Source organism: Centroberyx gerrardi, chromosome 17 (genome assembly GCF_048128805.1).
Source record: "Centroberyx gerrardi isolate f3 chromosome 17, fCenGer3.hap1.cur.20231027, whole genome shotgun sequence".
Classification (NCBI taxonomy): domain Eukaryota; kingdom Metazoa; phylum Chordata; class Actinopteri; order Beryciformes; family Berycidae; genus Centroberyx; species Centroberyx gerrardi.
Window position 1 is genome coordinate 13,873,641 of NC_136013.1, and position 18,013 is coordinate 13,891,653.

Below are 18,013 nucleotides of genomic sequence, written 5' to 3' on the forward strand. Positions count from 1 at the left end.
AATTTCAATTCCATAGGTTAAAAGTTTTTTTGATCTGGTCTTACATGAGACAATAGATTTGTTTCACGTGTGAAAACTTAATTTCACATTCAAAGGGACATGGTTGGGACATGGTGAAAATGGTATTATTCAGATGGGAAATTTCATATGTTCACACGTGGAAACCAATATGTGTCAAAACAAACAACACACGTGCTTTGAATTCACATGTGGGTTTTCACATGTGAATTTTTGGGCGGATTGTGCAAAAGGGGCTGTAATTTACGGAAGATGTCCCTAATATTTTGTACATTCAGTGTTTTGAGCATTTATTTATGTTTTTTCCCTCTTAAAAGACTCGATATTCTGACTGTATAATATGAATTTACGATATGACGATTTATGTCAGACAAAAAATTTAGCTTATCTCTGTTCTGCAAAGGCTAAAGTTCAGGCATGCTCCACTACATACACACAGATTCGTTGATTTAGAACAGAATAGAATAGAATAGAATAGAATAGAATAGAATAGAATAGAATAGAATAGAATAGCCTACCTGTAGCCTAGCACATGGGCTAAGAGCTACATGACGGCCAGTTCAAAAGAGAGTAAAACTACAGCAGATCTGACCTGTGAGACTCTCTGCTAATGAGGCGGCCGCTCGTCTGGCTCTGGTTATAAATATGAATCATGGCTCAGGGCCTTTGTCACTGAGGGGCCACGTTAAAAGAGTGAGAGAAATAAAAGATTTATTGGACGAAACGAAGATCAGAAATAGCAGAGGGAAGAACATTTATTAGAAAGTGCAGAAGAGATGATGGGCCTATTTCATATTTTAGAAGGAGAACGAGAGGCACCAGAGACTGTGGAGGAGAATACCTTTGTTTTTTACCCAATATTGTAGCCTATACCTCATATCTATTAATGCACGAACGAGTCACGGTGCTCAAGACTGATTCATACAGGAGTGAGGTGGTTTGGTATTGATTAAGTGTTTCAGCTGACTGATAAACCTAGGATTAGATTTGTCTTCAGATTCACTGGATGAGAGAGAGAATCAGTCAGAACTGAATTCACCTTTGTTAAGGACATGGTGTTCAAGAGGGATCTGTAGAAAATGTTTTATTCTTTGTATTAATGTTTGGAGTATTCTCTATTTTGTACATCATGTATTGTCGTTTTGATAGTTGACATAGAGTTTTATGAACAGCCTTGCAAGTTGTGTTGCAGTTGACTGACTGGTTAATGCCTTGTTGATTTCAGACATAGCTTACACAGTTTAGCTGCACACACACACACACACACACACACACACACACACACACACAAGCAAAGACATGGAAATTATCCACACATACAAACACTGACAGGCACGTACCAGACACACAGATAAACACACATAATGAGGGAGAGAAGCACAAGAGACACATAATTCTCTCTCTCTCTCTCTCTCTCTCTCTCTGTGTGTGTGTGTGTGTGTGTGTGTGTGTGTGTGTGTGAGTGTGTGTACGTGCGTGCGTGCGTGCGTGCGCGTGTGCGTGTGCGAGCCTGCGTGCGGTGGGCCTTCTGGCTGGCTCTGAGGTGACAGCCATGGTAATTTCCTGTGGCAGATCTCTCCCAGTGAGCGGTGATGCGAGGGGAAACGCTTTATTACAGCTTGAATGCGGCCTCGAGATCTTCGCAGCAAACACAGTCGGATAAATACAACAGATACAACAGGAAATCCATGGGGAGATACTGGGGAGAAAACGGCAGAATAGGTTCAGGGGTTTGGATGATGATAACTAGATAATAAACCTCCGGGTTATACACACTGCCTCTGAATGAAATGATGCAGTGGGATCCAGTTGAGTGCCGCTGTGTGTTTGTGCGGCTGCTGTGGGCTCGCGCAAACCTGATATATTACCGTGATTTAATTGATAATGCTTCCAAATAAGCCATGAAATCAATCCATGTCTTGGATGTTTTACAAGGCTGTCAGCACATGACTGGACACAAAGAGGTGTTTTGCTGCCACCTGTTGAACAGATTGTGATGGTGACAGATAGATCTCTCTCTCTCTATCTCTCTCTCTCTCTCTGCAAAAAAAATACTTAACATAAACCTAGATTATGTTTAGCCATATGCTTCAAATATACAAAAACGGCCAAAAATGTATTCTATATGTAGGTGACGTTAATTCGAAATATATATTTGGAAATACATTTTATAATAGAATACATTTTCCTCCTATGCGCCGTTAACAACATAGGCTACTGTATGTCTGCAAGTAGGTCTGGAGCCATTTTTTATCGGACGCTTTTATCCAGAATGACTTACACTACATTACACTATTTCGAATGAATGTTTTCCACACACGGACAAATACATTTTGGCACATCTTTTTGTAGATTTTAAAACATATCTCTAAACATATTCTGAAGTTAATGTGATTTTTTCCCACACTATGAGTCCCTTTGTGTGTGTGTTGAATAAAACGTGTAGGCCTATAGGCATTTTCGGGTGATTCAAGGCAGGCTAGAGTCACATGTATTTACACTAAGCAGCGTGATCTAATTGCTGTTGTGAAGTCAACGCTGGAAAGTGCGTTAACACGGGGATTGGGCAACAACATGAGGTCGGGCTGTTCTGCGGAGTTGTTCGGGGGGTGTAAAGTTACGAGCGGACAGGACACACCTCTAGAGGGAGTTCCCGAGGAGCTGGAAACAAGGAGCGGATCTGATCACTTCTGCAGAAAGTGCTTTCACATGGAGTGAACGGTGGCACATTTCTGCCTGCGTCCGTGCGTCTTTTCACGAGTCGCCGAGCCAGAAAAACCTAAATGCCTGTGATGGGCAACTCTTTACGCGCGGCCGCCCTTCTGGCTTTCGTGGTTATTTCTGTTTTGGTGTCACTTTTGATAAGCAGCGTGCAGCAGTTTGGAGCTAAAATCGCACACTTTCCCAATGCAACTGCTGGTGGTGATGAGGAGGAGTTTGCATCGCTCCACAGGGCGTTGATTTACCAAGTCAACGAAAGGCGCAAGGAGATTATTCCATTACTTTTATCTCATGATAAAGAAAAAGGACTGTCAGCGGAATCTCGATATTCTTCCCAACTATACCAGTCATTCAAATCAAATGTGGATTATAGTTTGTGGAACGAGATTACAGATGGCTCCAGAAAGGCGCATATGGATGAAATGGGCTGCGAGTCTTTGGTGGACGTGCGGGCGGTGGACATCCTGGGATCTGGATACACCAAGCTGGTCCTGAAAGTGGTTTTACCCGGAGATCAGCCCGTGGCGTTAAAGCTCGTCAACGACCAGGGGACCGACATGGAAAAGTGTGTGGAGGATTTTAAAGACCCCCACGGCTGCCACGAGCTTGTGTCTTACAAGTTGAAAAAAGAAATTGTCCTGTTGCAGAGGCTGCAGCATCCAAACATCATACGGGTAAAATGTTCTCTCTCGCTCTTCCTTTTGTGCACTCTTATAAAAACAATTATAGTAATTTTTGAAGTTTTGATACCATAGAAATGTCACTGCAATAGACTGCATACAGACTGTACTAATATCCCATAGCAGTGTTAGGGATGTTGTAGTGCATAGGAAATTAAAAAAACAAAGTCTAAACTCACTCCTGTGTACCACAGACAGATTATAATGGGAATACTATTGTAATATTGCAGTGATTTTTGCATTGAGGCATGTATGTAAACCCACTAATCCTTACACGCATGAAAACTGGATGAAAAGCCTCATTGCCTCTGCAGGACCTTCCCATGTAATTAAATCAAACTCATTGAACCTCTTGTGACCTTGGGGTCTGGTTTGGCAGAGGAGACAATGTGCCTCTGTCCTGACTACTATCCCTGTAGCATCTGAACCCCCCCCCCCAGCCCTTATTCAATCAATCCATTACAGCCCAATTTAGACAGTTACTTTGAACTAAAAGGATAGGTTTGTTTCTCACAACCGTCAGCCTATAGTCATGCCGCAGCCGTGTGTCCGACTGCTTAATTGGTCGATTCCAGAAGTGTACAGAGCATATTCACTGTAGACTAATGTGATTTTACAAGTCTCAGCTGCAAAAAGCTGGCTTGGCAGAACATCATGTCCTTTCAATTTACCCCTACACCAAGAACTTTTAGGTATTTAGCCTGTTGTCTCCCTCAGTTAGTTAGGCCTCTGAGTTACAGATAGTGCTGTACAGAGTTTTCCCACCCTGAATCAACTAATACCATCATGATCTTTGATATCACTGTCCTTGTCATCAAATCCTCAGATGTTACAGCCTCACAAGCACCATTAGTATTTTACTGTTAGGACTGGGCGAACATCACCATAATCTAATAATAAGATTTTATGATATGGCTCACATATGCAAAATCACATTTTAAATAGTGAAATGAATCTCATCCCATGTTAGGTGTGATTTCAAATAAAATTCAAATAAAATTCAAATAATATTCAAATAATATTCCTTATATACCTCAATATAATATACCTCATTTTGTCCGTTTTTAAATAAAATGTGCTTGTTATCATCAATTTAGACAGCAGAATTGTGTCATGATATCCCAAAATCACCATGTCATCACAATATGATTCCACTGAAAGACGATAAACGATTGAATTGAATTGTTATTAAATTATCGCCCTATTCTCTACCCTCTCCACAGCTCAGAGGTCACTGTATGGGAGATGCAGCAGGAGGAGGAGGAGGAGGAAGAGTGACGGTCATCCTGGAGCAGGGGAATCCTCTCCAGATGATCCAGCTGCTCCAAAGCCCCTGGGAGGACAGATTCAGGGTGAGGACCTTAGCTGCTACTCTCTCTCAGCTGTCGATATGCATGTCTGTCTTCTATCCCAGGCTGTCAGTCTCCCTCACACACACACACACACACACACACACACACACACACACACAGAAGAAGAGATGATACTAGAAGGTTTAAGTTAAAGATGAGGGCAGAGGACATTTGAAACTCCCTGAGGTCTGACATCTGTCCCTCAGCGTATTTGATCAGAGCGTGGTTGGAATGGAGATGGATCCCAGAGTTAATCCACTGCAGGCTAGGAATGTCATCCCATCCCTCCTTAACACAGACACACACACACACACACACACAGCTTAGCCCAACCCCCATCACAGGTATGCCCCCAGTGGGAGTCAACAGTGGGTGGGACAGTCCTGATTTACACTCCAGGGATCCAAGTGAGCGTTTGTGTGTGTGTGTGTGTGTGTGTGTGTGTGTTTGAGAGAGAGAGAATGGGAGCGAGGGAATGATAGCGTCAAAAACTGGCAGAAGCTGCATGTGTTTGTTTTAGGAGTAGAAAATGTAACGGCAGTCTGCAAGTATCATTTTGAAATGTGCGGAGCTTATTTTGCCACATCATCCGAATAGCAGTTCATAATATCTGTTCCAAGCTGCTCGGCCCCTTGCAGCTACGCTGCATCTGCGCAGGCTACAGTAATCCGAGGGTGTTTGGTTTCACCCACCCCTGTTTTTACAGTGCTTCGATCCCACCGAGTGACGTTCGAGAGACTCGGAGCATTACCTAATACTCCAGCTATGTTTGTAGTGTGACCGGATCATTTCATGCTCTGTCAGTGCACAGCTAATGCCTTTATTTTGTTTCTGGGCACTCATCTGGAACAGTGGCCTTCTGTTTTTTCTTCTATTTTACTTTGGGATATAAAGAATACTGTAAAAACCAAGTCAGAAAATGGCTTACTATTGTGACTGGTAAAATGTCTTTAAAGCATACAACACAGTGTTTTTGGAAGAATGGAGGTTTTTATATTTGACTTTTTTTTAACTATATTATGAAACTTAATTACATAGCCATTCCACGTCACACACCATGCTTCCCTAATTGCTTTTTAATTTAGTTGTTTATGAAGTAGGGAAATAAAGCTGTTTTAAGGTGAAAACTAAAAAACTATGAGCTAAAAAACTAAGAAAAACAGCCTTGTTTTTAGCTTCACAACAATACATTTTTCAGTTTATCCAATGGGTTTTGAAAGGGTTTAATAAGCCCAAGGGTTTGAGAACTTTCTCATCCCATAGAGGAACCATGTCATCCTTCAATTTAAGTTAAAACATGAAAATCACCTTAAATACCTTTACAAGGTTTTCACCCGACAGCGGCGATATGTTACCCCTTGACTCAGTTGCCGTGCAATACATCAGCCAAACTGGTCTTGAACAAATATTTTCAGTATTCTGACAAGGTGTTGGGACGTCTGATCTCACCCCAGGTGTGTCTGGACCTGGTCAGGCTGCTCCACTTCCTGTCCCGCTCCCCGCTGGGCTCTGTGGCCCTGCTGGACTTCCAGCCGCGGCAGTTTGTCACGGTGTCGGGCGAGCTGAAGCTAACAGACCTGGACGACGCCAGCATGGAGGAGCCGGCCTGCCAGGCAGACGCAGACTGCACACTCCAGTTCCCCCACAGAAACTTCACCCTGCCCTGCTCGGCCCGCGGAGTGTGCGAGGGGCTGAACGAGAAGAGGAATATTTACAACGCCTACAGGTAAAAAAGTGATGGTTTTGCCAGATGATGGATGGATGGATCAGTGGATACATGGATAATTGCTTGATTATACGTCCAGCTGACACCTAAAGTGTTATATTCATAAAGCTGGAGATTGATGGTTTGATGGATGAGGTATGATGAATGAATTGGTAGCTTCAGTGGAAAAAAAGGGGTCTTTTCCCTTTCTTGTATTTTAAAGGCACTTTCAGACATCTGACAGGTTTATGGACTGTTTGCTTTAACACCGGAGTGAGACAAGTCATGTTCTGCGGGGACTATGTGATGGGGCTTGCCTGTCTGTCTCTCCGTCTGTCTGAATGAGTTGTTTTTCCCTGGCCCCAGGTATTTTTTCACCTACCTGCTGCCTCACCAGGCCCCGCCTGGCCTCACACACCTGGTAGACCACATCATGAACTCCACAGGTGAGACGTCCTGACACGACAGGACTTAACTATTCAACATCAGAAAGCAAATCATCCCATTATTGTAGTCGTGTAATGACATGCCTCCGTCTAAGTGCTTCATTAAGTGAGCGGTACAAGATGCCGCATGACATGTACAATGTAATGAATACCCATTGTTATCTGCTAAGATCACACATGACAGGGACTTAGATAAGAGAGCAGGGAAGGAGAGATACACTGAAATGGATAGTGTTGCAAAGCAAATCATCCACATTGGTTGGGTTTGATGCTGTTTGTGGTTAAATGGACCCATACCAGATTTAATGCATTACTGATCTTCTGTGTGTGTGTGTGTGTGTGTGTGTGTGTCCAGGGGAGCTGAGAGCTGACATCAATCAGACGCTGGAGGCCTTTGAACGCGTCCTCCTCCTCTACAAGTCTGGCCTGCACCTGGACAACCTGCCTCCATCAATAATCAGAGGTAAGAGCCGGTGGAATGAAGGCCTCTCTTTATAAAGCAGAGTGAGACCTTTTCTTCTCTTTTTCTTGAAGAGGGGGCAGCTGAGAATACTCTCCTTTTCTTGTCCTTGGAACGCAGACAGCCTACACCGCTGTTTTCATTTTGTTTCTTAAAAAAAAAAGAAAGGGGAGATCTTTCTCCCTTTCAGTCTGTTTTGACAGGTTTATTAGGCAGCTGGAAAGAGAGGACAAGCCCGACGAGCGGGGATTAAACCTCCGTGTCTCCGGCCCAGAAAGCACAGACAGTGTTCATAGTAAAAATACAGTACTGGGTTTGATAAAAAGATAGTGTGTTATTCCTAAGATCAGAAATAGTGGATAATTATATAAAGTTATCCATTCTATTTCGCTTCTCTTGCTATTCAGGTTAGTCGTATTCGAGATTAATTGCTTTTAATAAACCCTTTGTTCCACTTTCCACTTTATCTCATCTAAAGCAGTGAAAGTCCTTTACTATTCTTCTCTTCGGCTCGCCTCTCCTCCTCCTCCTCCACCGCCGCCGCCCCCCCTCCAGCCCCTCATTCCTCTCAGCTCTATGAAATATTAATAACAGAATGACTGGCTCGGTTCCTGCCGTGAGATTTTCCATCCCCCCAGATGCTGGACTGTTTGTATAGCAGCGCTTTGTGAATTTAATCACAGATTCGGGGGTAAAGCGCCTGGCAGTGTGAGGGAATGTTTTAACAAGGAGGTGCGATGAGTCGAGCCGCAGCCGCACTCTTGTATGTGACAAGTCTTGCAAAAATGCATTTTTATTATTTCACTATAATGTGGCTTTAGTTTAAGCCGAGGTATTTTTTTTTGGGGGGGGGAGGAGAGGCTATAAAAGTTTTGAGTGTTCTTAGTTCACTAGAATCATGATCTATTTTTACCACTGCTATCTGGAATTACATTGCAGAGAGATTGTGTTTACTGTCAAAAACAGATCTCCCCTCTCCATGGTTTAGTTTAGTTTAGTTTAGTTTAGTTTAGTTTAGTTTAGTTTAGTTTAGTTTAGTTTAGTTTAGTTTAATTAACTGCACATTTAAATGATAAAACACAGAAAGAAGAGAGAAAAAATACAAATGTCTCCCAGTAATGTTGAAATAAAAAACAAGGGCTCATTAAAATGTCTCTCCTCAAGAGAAAAACAGTCAGTGGTATGTAAAGGGAAAAAAAACATTATAATAGTCCTGATGCAAAAAACAAAATAATAATCACAGTGTGTGTGTGTGTGTGTGTGTGTTCTAAAAAAGAAAGAGAGAAGGAGGGAGAGAGAGAGTGTGTTTGTGTTCATTAGAAAGGTCCCAAGTCTTTATTTGAAATTGTTGACAGATGTAGATTAACTGGTATTACTTTTCCGTAGCCGAGATCCTCTGCTATTTAATGAAGGGAAAAACAAGTAATCCAGAATCAGAGAAAGTGCAGGTTGTTAGAGCTGTAAGTATGAATTTATTTGTGTGAATTGAAAAAGTGTGAATTCAGTTAAAAGTGAACTTTGCAGGCCAAGGGAAGAGATTCTGGTTGATGTATGCATTTATAAGTAAAAATACATATTTGATATATATTAATTTGGAAGACAGGATGTTTCTCCTCCTTTGTCTTTCACATAAATCCGTCTCCTCAACAGCTGAAGCCTGCCGCCCTTCAGCTCAAACCAGCGGGCCTCATTTTCTCCCCCGAGAACGATCCTCTAAACACTCTGCTGCTTGTTTCCAGAAGACAGATACTCGTGTCTCTTTTCTCTTAACAATACCCCCCCCACACACACACACACACACACACACACACACACACATACCAGGCCGGGCCATTTAGGACGCTTAACAGTTACGGAGTTTGTAACAGGCTGCCTCCTCAATACTGACTCACTGACTGGGCTTTTGTCCTGCGCTGCGTGTGTGAGTGGAAAGTGAGAGTGTGTGTGTGTGTGTGTGTGTGTGTGTGTGTGCACACAGGCATATGTGTGTATGATTCTCTCTCATGACTCCTGCTAATGTGCAGCAGATGAGTTAAGGCCAGATCCACAAGCCGTCTGACTGAAAGAATTATAATGACGAATGTAACAGAAAATGTTGGGAGGAAGGTGTAGTTCAAAGATTTTCGGTCAACAATTTGTGAGAGGAGAGCTGTGTCTGGTATTGTTTCTGTGTTGCTGAGCTTCATATGCACTCCTATAGTACCTTTTTTTTTTCTTTTAACTTCTTTATAGATGGAACGATGTCGGTTTATATGCCTTGTACCTTTAAATCTGTCAATCATAACCATAGTAAGAATCCTTTCATGCCAGTAGGGGCTCAGTTTTAGCCTGACGCAGCATCTTCACTTCAATATATTCTCTTTGTTGTATTCTTATCTGTATTCTATTGTTTGGCTGCTGCATTGACTCAAGTTTCCCCCCACAGGGATCGTTAAAGTTTCATCTTCTCTCCAGGAAGCACTTCAAAGTCTTCCAGCAGCCTCACATACTGAAGTGTCATCTCTTCTTCTTCTTCTTCTTCTTGTCTTCTTGTGCGTGTTTAGACTACACAGTGATGCGAGGCATGGGGACCTCCGGGGACGTGGAGTACCGATGCTGGCCGTCCTACAGCCACCGGGGCTGCGTGCTGTCGGTGCACGGCGCCCGAGAGGCGGCGCTCATCTGTAACTCCCACTCCCAGTGCACCAGCTTCAGCCTCAGCGGACAGAAGACCTGGACGGGTTAGTGAAACGGATTCAGGATTTACCAAAGAATTCCTCCTCACTCGTCTCCGCAAATTCTTCCCTCCCTTCGCTAATCCCCACGAGACATTTTCACTTCCCTCTTGCACATCTCCTCTCATACTCAAATTACACATGGATCCTCATTATTTTATAAGATGCTGGGTCTTGTCTTTCCAGCTCCTGCTACATAATGTGGACTACATTATGTGGCAGGAGGAGGAATGAAATACTCACAGAAAATAGGTTTTATGCTAAAATAGTGTAGATTTTCTATGATAAGCATATATAAATCAGTTCCAGGCACATAAAAAAACCTGTTAAGAAATATCAGTGCCCAGAGATAAAGTTTGAAAACTGCTTTGTCAGAGTATTCAAAAACAGATCAAACAAAATGTGCAGTAGTGGATTCCTGACACCTTAAGCTAGTGCTGATGTTTCCTCTCTCACTCTCTCTCTCTCTCTGTGCTGAAAGGCCTGTTACGTGCTCCTGTTGAGTGCTGAGTGAACATATTCCCGTTTAATCCCCTGACTTTTAGCATTCAAATGCATGCAGCTATCAAGGACATCAAGTCAGAGCAAGTTGCTTTATTAGTGTTTTTAAATGTCTTTTTTTTTTTATCCTCATCTGTTTTTTCCCTGGTGTGCAGGTCGCCTCCTGGCCTCTTTCAGAAGCAGTTTCAGCCATCTGGTGCCCGACGGGACATCAGAGGTGTATTTGAGGAAAGCCAAACCTCCCGAAACGGCTACGGTGTGATGTGAGGCACAAACGGGGGGCCGTCCTATTTCAGTCCGGCTGCGGTTGGGATAACACACACAGCCGCTGCGTTAAGATGAGAGCTGCGTTCCCCTCATGACGTTGTTCTGGAGGAACGTACCGAACACAGTCGGTCTGTGGGTTTGCAGCAGGAGCGCTGAGGCTGCGCTGAGGAGGAGGCGTTTGAAGTGAAGCAAGTGAATGTGATGTATTTATAGGGCTTCTGCTCGGTTACTGTTTGATCTGCCTGCCAGCTCGCTGCCTCTGCCAACATCTATTTAAAGGGATTTCCCTTCAGGTACAATTAAGGGTGGGGGGGGGGGGGTCTTGTCCCCTCTAAATTTTTTTCCAGCTTGTCTTTATTTGCCATGTGTGTTGGGTTTTGTTGTGAGGCCCAGGTCCCTGTAGTAGGATTTTAAGCCAAAGAAGTAATAAGAACAACCGCCACAGCTCACTGTTTGAAGCCCGAGGACGAGAAAAGAAAACAAGCTCTTATACAAATACACTTTGATGTTAATGCGCTGAGGTTGTGGCTGTTTTTACATGGTTCCCTGGCTTAGCTGCGTTGTGGGATGAGTTGGCAACAAGCATGTAAGCATTTACACAGCAACAATGAGCAAAGATGATTAAAACCATTCCATACCAGTTTGTTTCTAAATACTATTTCACATTTAGTTGATACTGTTGTTGTTTTTTTCAGAAGTATTTTATATGATGAAATGAAATGTAATTGTTCTTACATTGATTGTGCATCATAGTTTTTGTACACCTTGTGGGTGAAGCTCTTATTTTCAATGAAAAATTATCCACTTCAGTGATTTTGTTATACTTCATTTGTTGTCATGTGTTTTTATGATTTTTAATTGCATAAAATGTATTATTTCTACTTTGTTGCTCTCTTGGTGATTTTTATTAAGCATAATTTGACCAGCCTGTTCATTTCTCATTAGCACCTTTATATGAAGGGTCATCTTTGAATGCTGCTAACCCCCAACAACCGCATCATTCACACTCTTCATGTGTGTGTGTGTGTGTGTGTCCGTGGGGGTGGGGGAACTTGCATGCATATGCTGGCTTGGTTTTGTGTGTGTTTAAGTCCTTGTGTGCTCGCGTGCCTCCTCATCTCCAATCTGTAGTCCATCTGAATGGGTGAGACTCCAAACCTACGGTGCTCCGCAGAGTTTACACAATACCAGAGGAATGCATTCAAATGCCCTCTCACGCTGGGCTCATTATGAGCCTTAATTAATACATGTAAATAAGCTTACTTACCGGCCCTTTCACATGGTGAGAGAGGGGCATTACTGTAAGACAATGGCAGTCATCAGGACAATCAGAGCTAAATCTCCAGTTTGCACACGAATGGGCTCACCATCTGTGCCGGCCGGGAGGGAGCAGAGAGGTTGAGATAAGGGCAGGACTGAGTCCAGGCCTGCAGGGACTGGAGGGTTTGTAAACTCAGGGCTTGTAGCATCAAAATTCACAGAAAGAACAGCCATCAACCTTCAAATGATCGTTTAAATGTCCCAACATTTCACCAGAGAAACAAAACATAATAAAAAAACTTTAATACATTATGCAATAGAAAAACAAGGCTCCCCAGAACAGACAGTCCAGATACACTACCAGTCAAAAGTTTCAACACATGCATTTTTCTTTATTTTTACTATTTTTCACATTTTAGAATAATAGTAAAGACTATCAAAACTATGAAATAACATAATGGAATTATGCAGTGACCCAAAAAATGTGTTAAACAAATCAAAACTATCTCATACAGTATTTTAGATTCTTTAAAGTAGCCGCCCTTTGCCTTGATGGAAAGGCAAAGTCTTTGGAAAGAACTTCATACATAAGGCATCAACTTCACTATTTATATTTGTCAAAAAAAAACTAATTTCAACCATTTAAGCATAAGCCTTTAGATCAAAATGGCTTAAAGATAATTAAACACATAGTACATTCAATCAGGTGTGTCCAAACTTTTGACTGGTAGTGTATCTGTGAGCCAGAAATCAAACCTCCAGCCACACCACTACCACTTAACTCCCACTGACTTGAAGGGGCACGTCCCATCTACAAATTACACTTTTATGGCGGGGACACCGGGGAGGCCTCGGGGTCCTCTTTGCCCCATGTTGGCCCCTTGTTGTCTGGACAGAGCGGGCTGATTAGAGCCTGATTATGGAGATAACAGCCTGAGTCTGATTAGATAAGAGCAAACCAACTGACCGGACAAACACAGCAGGACTGACCTGAACGACTGGATGCATGCGAGGGAGAGAATCCCCCGACGGACAACAGAGTGTGTGCTTTATCTGAGCTACAGCACACTGCAGTAAACAGGCATCAAACCTGACCAAAGAAACTCCTATCAACTACTGATAGGCAGAAAACCTGAACAAAGAAGCTACAATCAACGTCTGATTTGTTATATTGTTTTTTCGGTTCCCCAGTGAACAGATGCAGGAAAGGATTCGGTGCTCATATCACAAGAATTTGGAAAAGAAACAAGTAGGCCTAGTTGCTTGTTGCTTTTCCAACAGTTGAGTAGTTGATAAATGGCTGGCAGTGTGTATGCAGCCTCAAAAACTCAAACTCAAACCTGCTCATGGGCAAGTAACAATTTCAACAAGGTCACACTTCAGCTGCTGTGAATTCAACAATAAAATACTAAAATAAGCTCAAGCGCTTGTAAAGTGAAGGTCTCACAACTTTTTGAAGCAGTTTCTTTACAAATAAGTAGCCTACTTCACATTGAGAGTACAGTACACGGTCAGTATTCAATTTCTCAGGTTTCTCCCAGTGACAAGAGTTAATTTATTTAAACGTACAGCTGTGGTTCTCCTTCCTCCATGTCAGCCCCGAGGAGAAAATGTCTGGCGTCTGCCTGGTTTGCTTTGGCACTGGGTTTGACGTGGCTAATGGATGACCTGGCTTTGTACGAAGCTTGCACATGTTGTTCTACGCACAAATGTTTTGAAACGCATTATTCAGCGTCTTGAAGCCTTAATGGTGATAGTTTCATCGGCTTCTCCAGTTGAATGTGCTTCATATTCACAGGATAATAATGCTCTTTTGTTCATATTAGGGTTTGTTGGAGACCTCGGGGTTGTCGAACCAGCATGTATTCTGCGGCTGTTTCTTCACTGCATATTTTTGTATCCTCAGTTGAGTCTGAAAGCGTTCCCTCTCTTCCCCTGCCTTTGTTTATTTAGCTGGAAATATGTACGAGAGTTGTGAAGGTTGAGTCATTCCAGGCGTTTCAAATGGTCGTTTTTTTTTTTTTATGAAAGACACTTTTTGTTTAGGGATGTTTTCATCTTTGCATCGTAGCAAAAAAAACTAAAATGTATAATATGCCCTTGCTTTCTATGTTCATGTTCGGTACAGTGCCGCTCTGTTTTGAGAGCTTGTAATTGACAAGATGGTGTTTTAAAAAGGGTTCAGGGGATGAGAGGAGGAGGGGAAAGATTGTTTCTATACTAGGCTCTGTACCCCTCACTTTCTGTTTTTTTAGTTTCCAGTTTCACCCGACTAGTTTCCGTCGGTTTTATTCATGACCTCCATCTGGAAATAATATATGTTCATGAAAACAAGCCATCAGCAATTTTCGGGGAGAGTTGTGTGTATATGTATGAGTGCATATGTGTGTGTGTCTATATGTGTGTGCAGGGGACTTTGTTGGCCCCTCTGTGGGGCTCAGGCTTCAGTGTAACAGTGTTAGTACAGTGAGTAAGACATGCATGACTAAGCTGGGCTTGAACCAAAGCCTCCGTCGTCTTCTCTTAAAATCTCGGTGCACTGCGCTTGTGGCCTGGCTCTGGTCTTTGATACAAATGCAAAAAGTTAGTCATCAAATGTTAGAAAACCACCACTGCTGGGAAAAATGACGTGTCAGGTCTTTGGTAAAAAAAAATAAAAAATGAGCGACCTTGGCGGAGACCGAAAGTATGCATTAACTCAATGAAAGCCTGCATAGTTCTGTAGGAAAGAAGATCTGGGTCGTGTTTGAGTTGCTCACAGGAGTGCATGCGGTGTGTGACGGGGAGATAGAGCAGATATTCAGTCCACTTAGGGCTCGCAGAACACTTGTGCGCTTGTCTGCGGGCTTTGGCTGCAGCACACAGGAGAGCAGCCGGTCACACCTGAGAGCCTCTGAAGAGCAGCCAGACATTTAGCCGCTCCGTCCCCGGCACACAGGCTTCTAAGTTTGCAGATCGCTGTCTGTACGTCTGACTTGTCTAACTGACTATTTGTCTGTCTGCCTGTCCGTCTGGAGCCGATACAATCCTCTGGAGAGCCATAATGACTTTAGCAGGCCCTGAAGGAGAGACTGTGTGTGTGTGAGAGAGAGAGAGAGAGAGAGGGAGAGGGAGAGCAAGAGAGTGAGAGGTTTTCATTTCTCCCTGTCTGCTTTGGGAGGTGTGGCTGGATCATGTTTTTAAAAGCCCTGAAGTTAACCCCAGTCAAAAGGTTTATGCCTACCACTAAAGCCACAGAGGCATCTTGAAAGGCGTAATAGCTCAGCGCTGTATCCAGTGACATCTCCATGGATACACTGAACGGTGTTTTGCTCTACAGTATGCCTCAGAACGGAGCGTTGAAATAAATAAAATACATGTAAATGAATTTGCCATGCTGGTATTTATTCTCTGACACTGCTACTACCATGTAATAGGTACGGCAACAGCTTCACAGCCCGTTAACTTGAGTAAGAGTAATTCAGAAAACTGTGAAAACATACAGCCTGTTTATTTCCTATTCAGTGTTTCAAACAGCCTGCAGACCTTTTGCTATCCATAAAGAGCACACAGTATTGAATGCCAGTGTGTGGGTAAAATATACCTTTTGCCTAGCTGTGGTGGTACTGCAAAAACCCTTTTGGTTATGAGATCCCCACGTATCCTGCTGTCTTGCATTCCCTCCCACTACATCACAGGATCGGTCTGGGTCATTTTCCTTTTGAAGCTCCCCCTCTCCCCCTCACCACTCCATCCATCATACGGCGGCACTGGATCCTTCTGTCACCCCTCCCATTTTCCTCTTGCCCCGCTACTGCCGATTTGTTCCGATTTGTTCCTCCAGGCCCTCAGCTCTGTAGCTTTACTATTCATTTAGCCCTCTCTGCCGCGGCTGTTAAATTGCTCCCCTCCATACATAACTCCAACCCTCCATCAGTGTCCTCCTCCTTCCATTCCTCCACTCCGCCCTTCTTCCTCCAGCCGCAGCACACAACTTCTGCAAAGCATCTGGAGTTTTCCCCGGTCTCTCAACTGGCTGAGACCTGAGGGCAGGGCTGCTGAGGATCAGGGAGGGAGTGCGTGCGTGTGTGTGTGTGTGTGTGTGTGTGTGTGTGTGTGTGTGTGGTTGGTTACCACTGGAGTTCAAATCAAAGTGCCTGCCTTTTGTTGTGTGCTCTGGAATCCCCTCAGTCACACCTCGGCCGTTTCTCAGCGGGACCACTGCCCCCAGCCAGGAGAGTCAGTGTGTGTGTGTGTGTGTGTGTGTGTGTGTTTGCGTGTGTCCCTTTTCTCCAGTTAATTTTCTACCTCTCTAGAGGCAGAGGTAGGTCCTTTCACCCCGACTAAGTTACTGAGTTATACATGAATTACATGAATTAGTGGATTCAGGCCTTTTTTTTTACACACAAATTACACGAATTCTTCAAACAACATATTCTTATATCTGACCAAAATGATCCCTTTTACCTCAGCGAATGCATGTAAGAGTTTGGCTTGAGCTCATGTTGAACTGTTGTGAACCTACTCTCTCATTCTATTTACATGTTTTAATTACACGGTGGAAAGAACGTTGCATCTGAAATCCCAAACATTCAAAGGCAAACCTCGACATTGTAATATCTTACACACAATTCTGTTAGTCCATAACCTTTCACACCTTTCTCCTTTTTGCAGCCTGTTAATGGCAGCCATACAAATTTATAATGGCAAATGCAATAGTTGTCTGCAGTCTTCCTAAAGCTCCCTCTCTGGCACAATCAAGCGCCTTGTGAAGGCTGTTAAACCTGGGGAGAGCTGTGAAATGCAGCTCTCTGCCACAAGTCCCCAATTAGGGTTCTGCCCACACAGCCATAAAACAGTTAGTGGAATCATTCTGAGGCTGTTAGATTTAACACTATTAAGAGTTCATTAGTGGCCGCGCATACAACTGCTGCTGCCACTGCAGGGTCATTAACATAGACCCAGTAAAATAGAGGTCTTTTCAGTCATATTAATTATGCTAATTTTTGGCTATCGCCTGCAGTGTTTATAAAGGACGAGGGGAGATTGGTTGGTTGGCTGGTTGAAGCCTGCGGTTTGTAACCAAGGAGTTGTATATAAAATAAAATCTCACTGAACCGCCAGCCAGTGCTTTTCCCTCACAAGGGAAAAATGTCAGTTGTTTAAAGTAGAGACCAGTGGAGGCTTAGCAGGGCATTTCAAACCACTTCATTATTGTCTGCATAGATCTTTATGTCTTTGGCACAGTATACTCAACAAAAAGGTTCCAGAAAGTTAACAAGCAATGCAAGATGTGGCCTGAAAACTCATATTACACCACTTTGCAATCTAATTATGCATAATTGGGGCACCAGTTTGGATATTGTGGAGTATATTACCTCAGTCGAAGTAATTGCCTATGATTATTAGCGTGTAAAAACAGACAGCATTGGCTCTCTGTTTGCCAGAGAGAGAGAGAGAGAGAGAGAGAGAGAGAGAGAGGGTCGAGAAGGTTTTATGGGGTGAAGGTTTAGGTTACGTTTGCAAAGCGCCCTCAAGCTGCTCTGCAAACAAGAGTTGGAGATCAAACATCAAAGCTGGTCTGGGTGTTAAGGCTGGGGGAGCAGTGTGTGTGTGTGTGTGTGTGTGTGTTGGGGGGGGTGACTGACAGGGTAGGAGACCCTCCTACATCTCTGCTGCCCCGGCTCCTGCCTGGAAATGGAAAGCTGTACCTCTGCTATTGTTTCTCTAACCCTGAAATCCTGAGATAACCCCGGCCCTAAATCCCAGCCTCTCTGACACTGGTGTGACTGGACAAGCGTAAGCAGTGTACCATGTGACCCCACTTAGTCCCGCGCTGGACCTTTTCCTCCCAATCAAGTGACAAGGGGTCAGCTGAACCAGCGGAAAAGTAATTCAAGCATGCGGTGT

The 18,013-nt window shown here is 43.4% G+C and overlaps 1 protein-coding gene across 1 annotated transcript; it reads left to right on the plus strand.

The window, feature by feature from the left end:
* Positions 1–2,749: 2,749 nt before the first annotated feature.
* pkdccb (protein kinase domain containing, cytoplasmic b) lies at positions 2,750–11,664 on the plus strand. Its single transcript, XM_071904248.2, has 7 exons — positions 2,750–3,413; positions 4,643–4,771; positions 6,226–6,497; positions 6,843–6,922; positions 7,278–7,385; positions 9,926–10,102; positions 10,753–11,664. Exons 1-7 carry the CDS (start codon positions 2,802–2,804, stop codon positions 10,857–10,859), a joined length of 1,485 nt encoding a protein of 494 aa, XP_071760349.2. The 5' UTR covers positions 2,750–2,801; the 3' UTR covers positions 10,860–11,664.
* Positions 11,665–18,013: the final 6,349 nt, after the last annotated feature.

Excerpts from the sequence above, each read along its gene's own strand:
- pkdccb (XM_071904248.2), top strand. The coding sequence starts at position 2,802 with ATGCCTGTGATGGGCAACTCTTTACGCGCGGCCGCCCTTCTGGCTTTC. Across the intron at positions 3,414-4,642 it reads AGCATCCAAACATCATACGG|CTCAGAGGTCACTGTATGGG; the intron begins GTAAAATGTTCT and ends CCCTCTCCACAG. Across the intron at positions 10,103-10,752 it reads CGGACAGAAGACCTGGACGG|GTCGCCTCCTGGCCTCTTTC; the intron begins GTTAGTGAAACG and ends CCTGGTGTGCAG.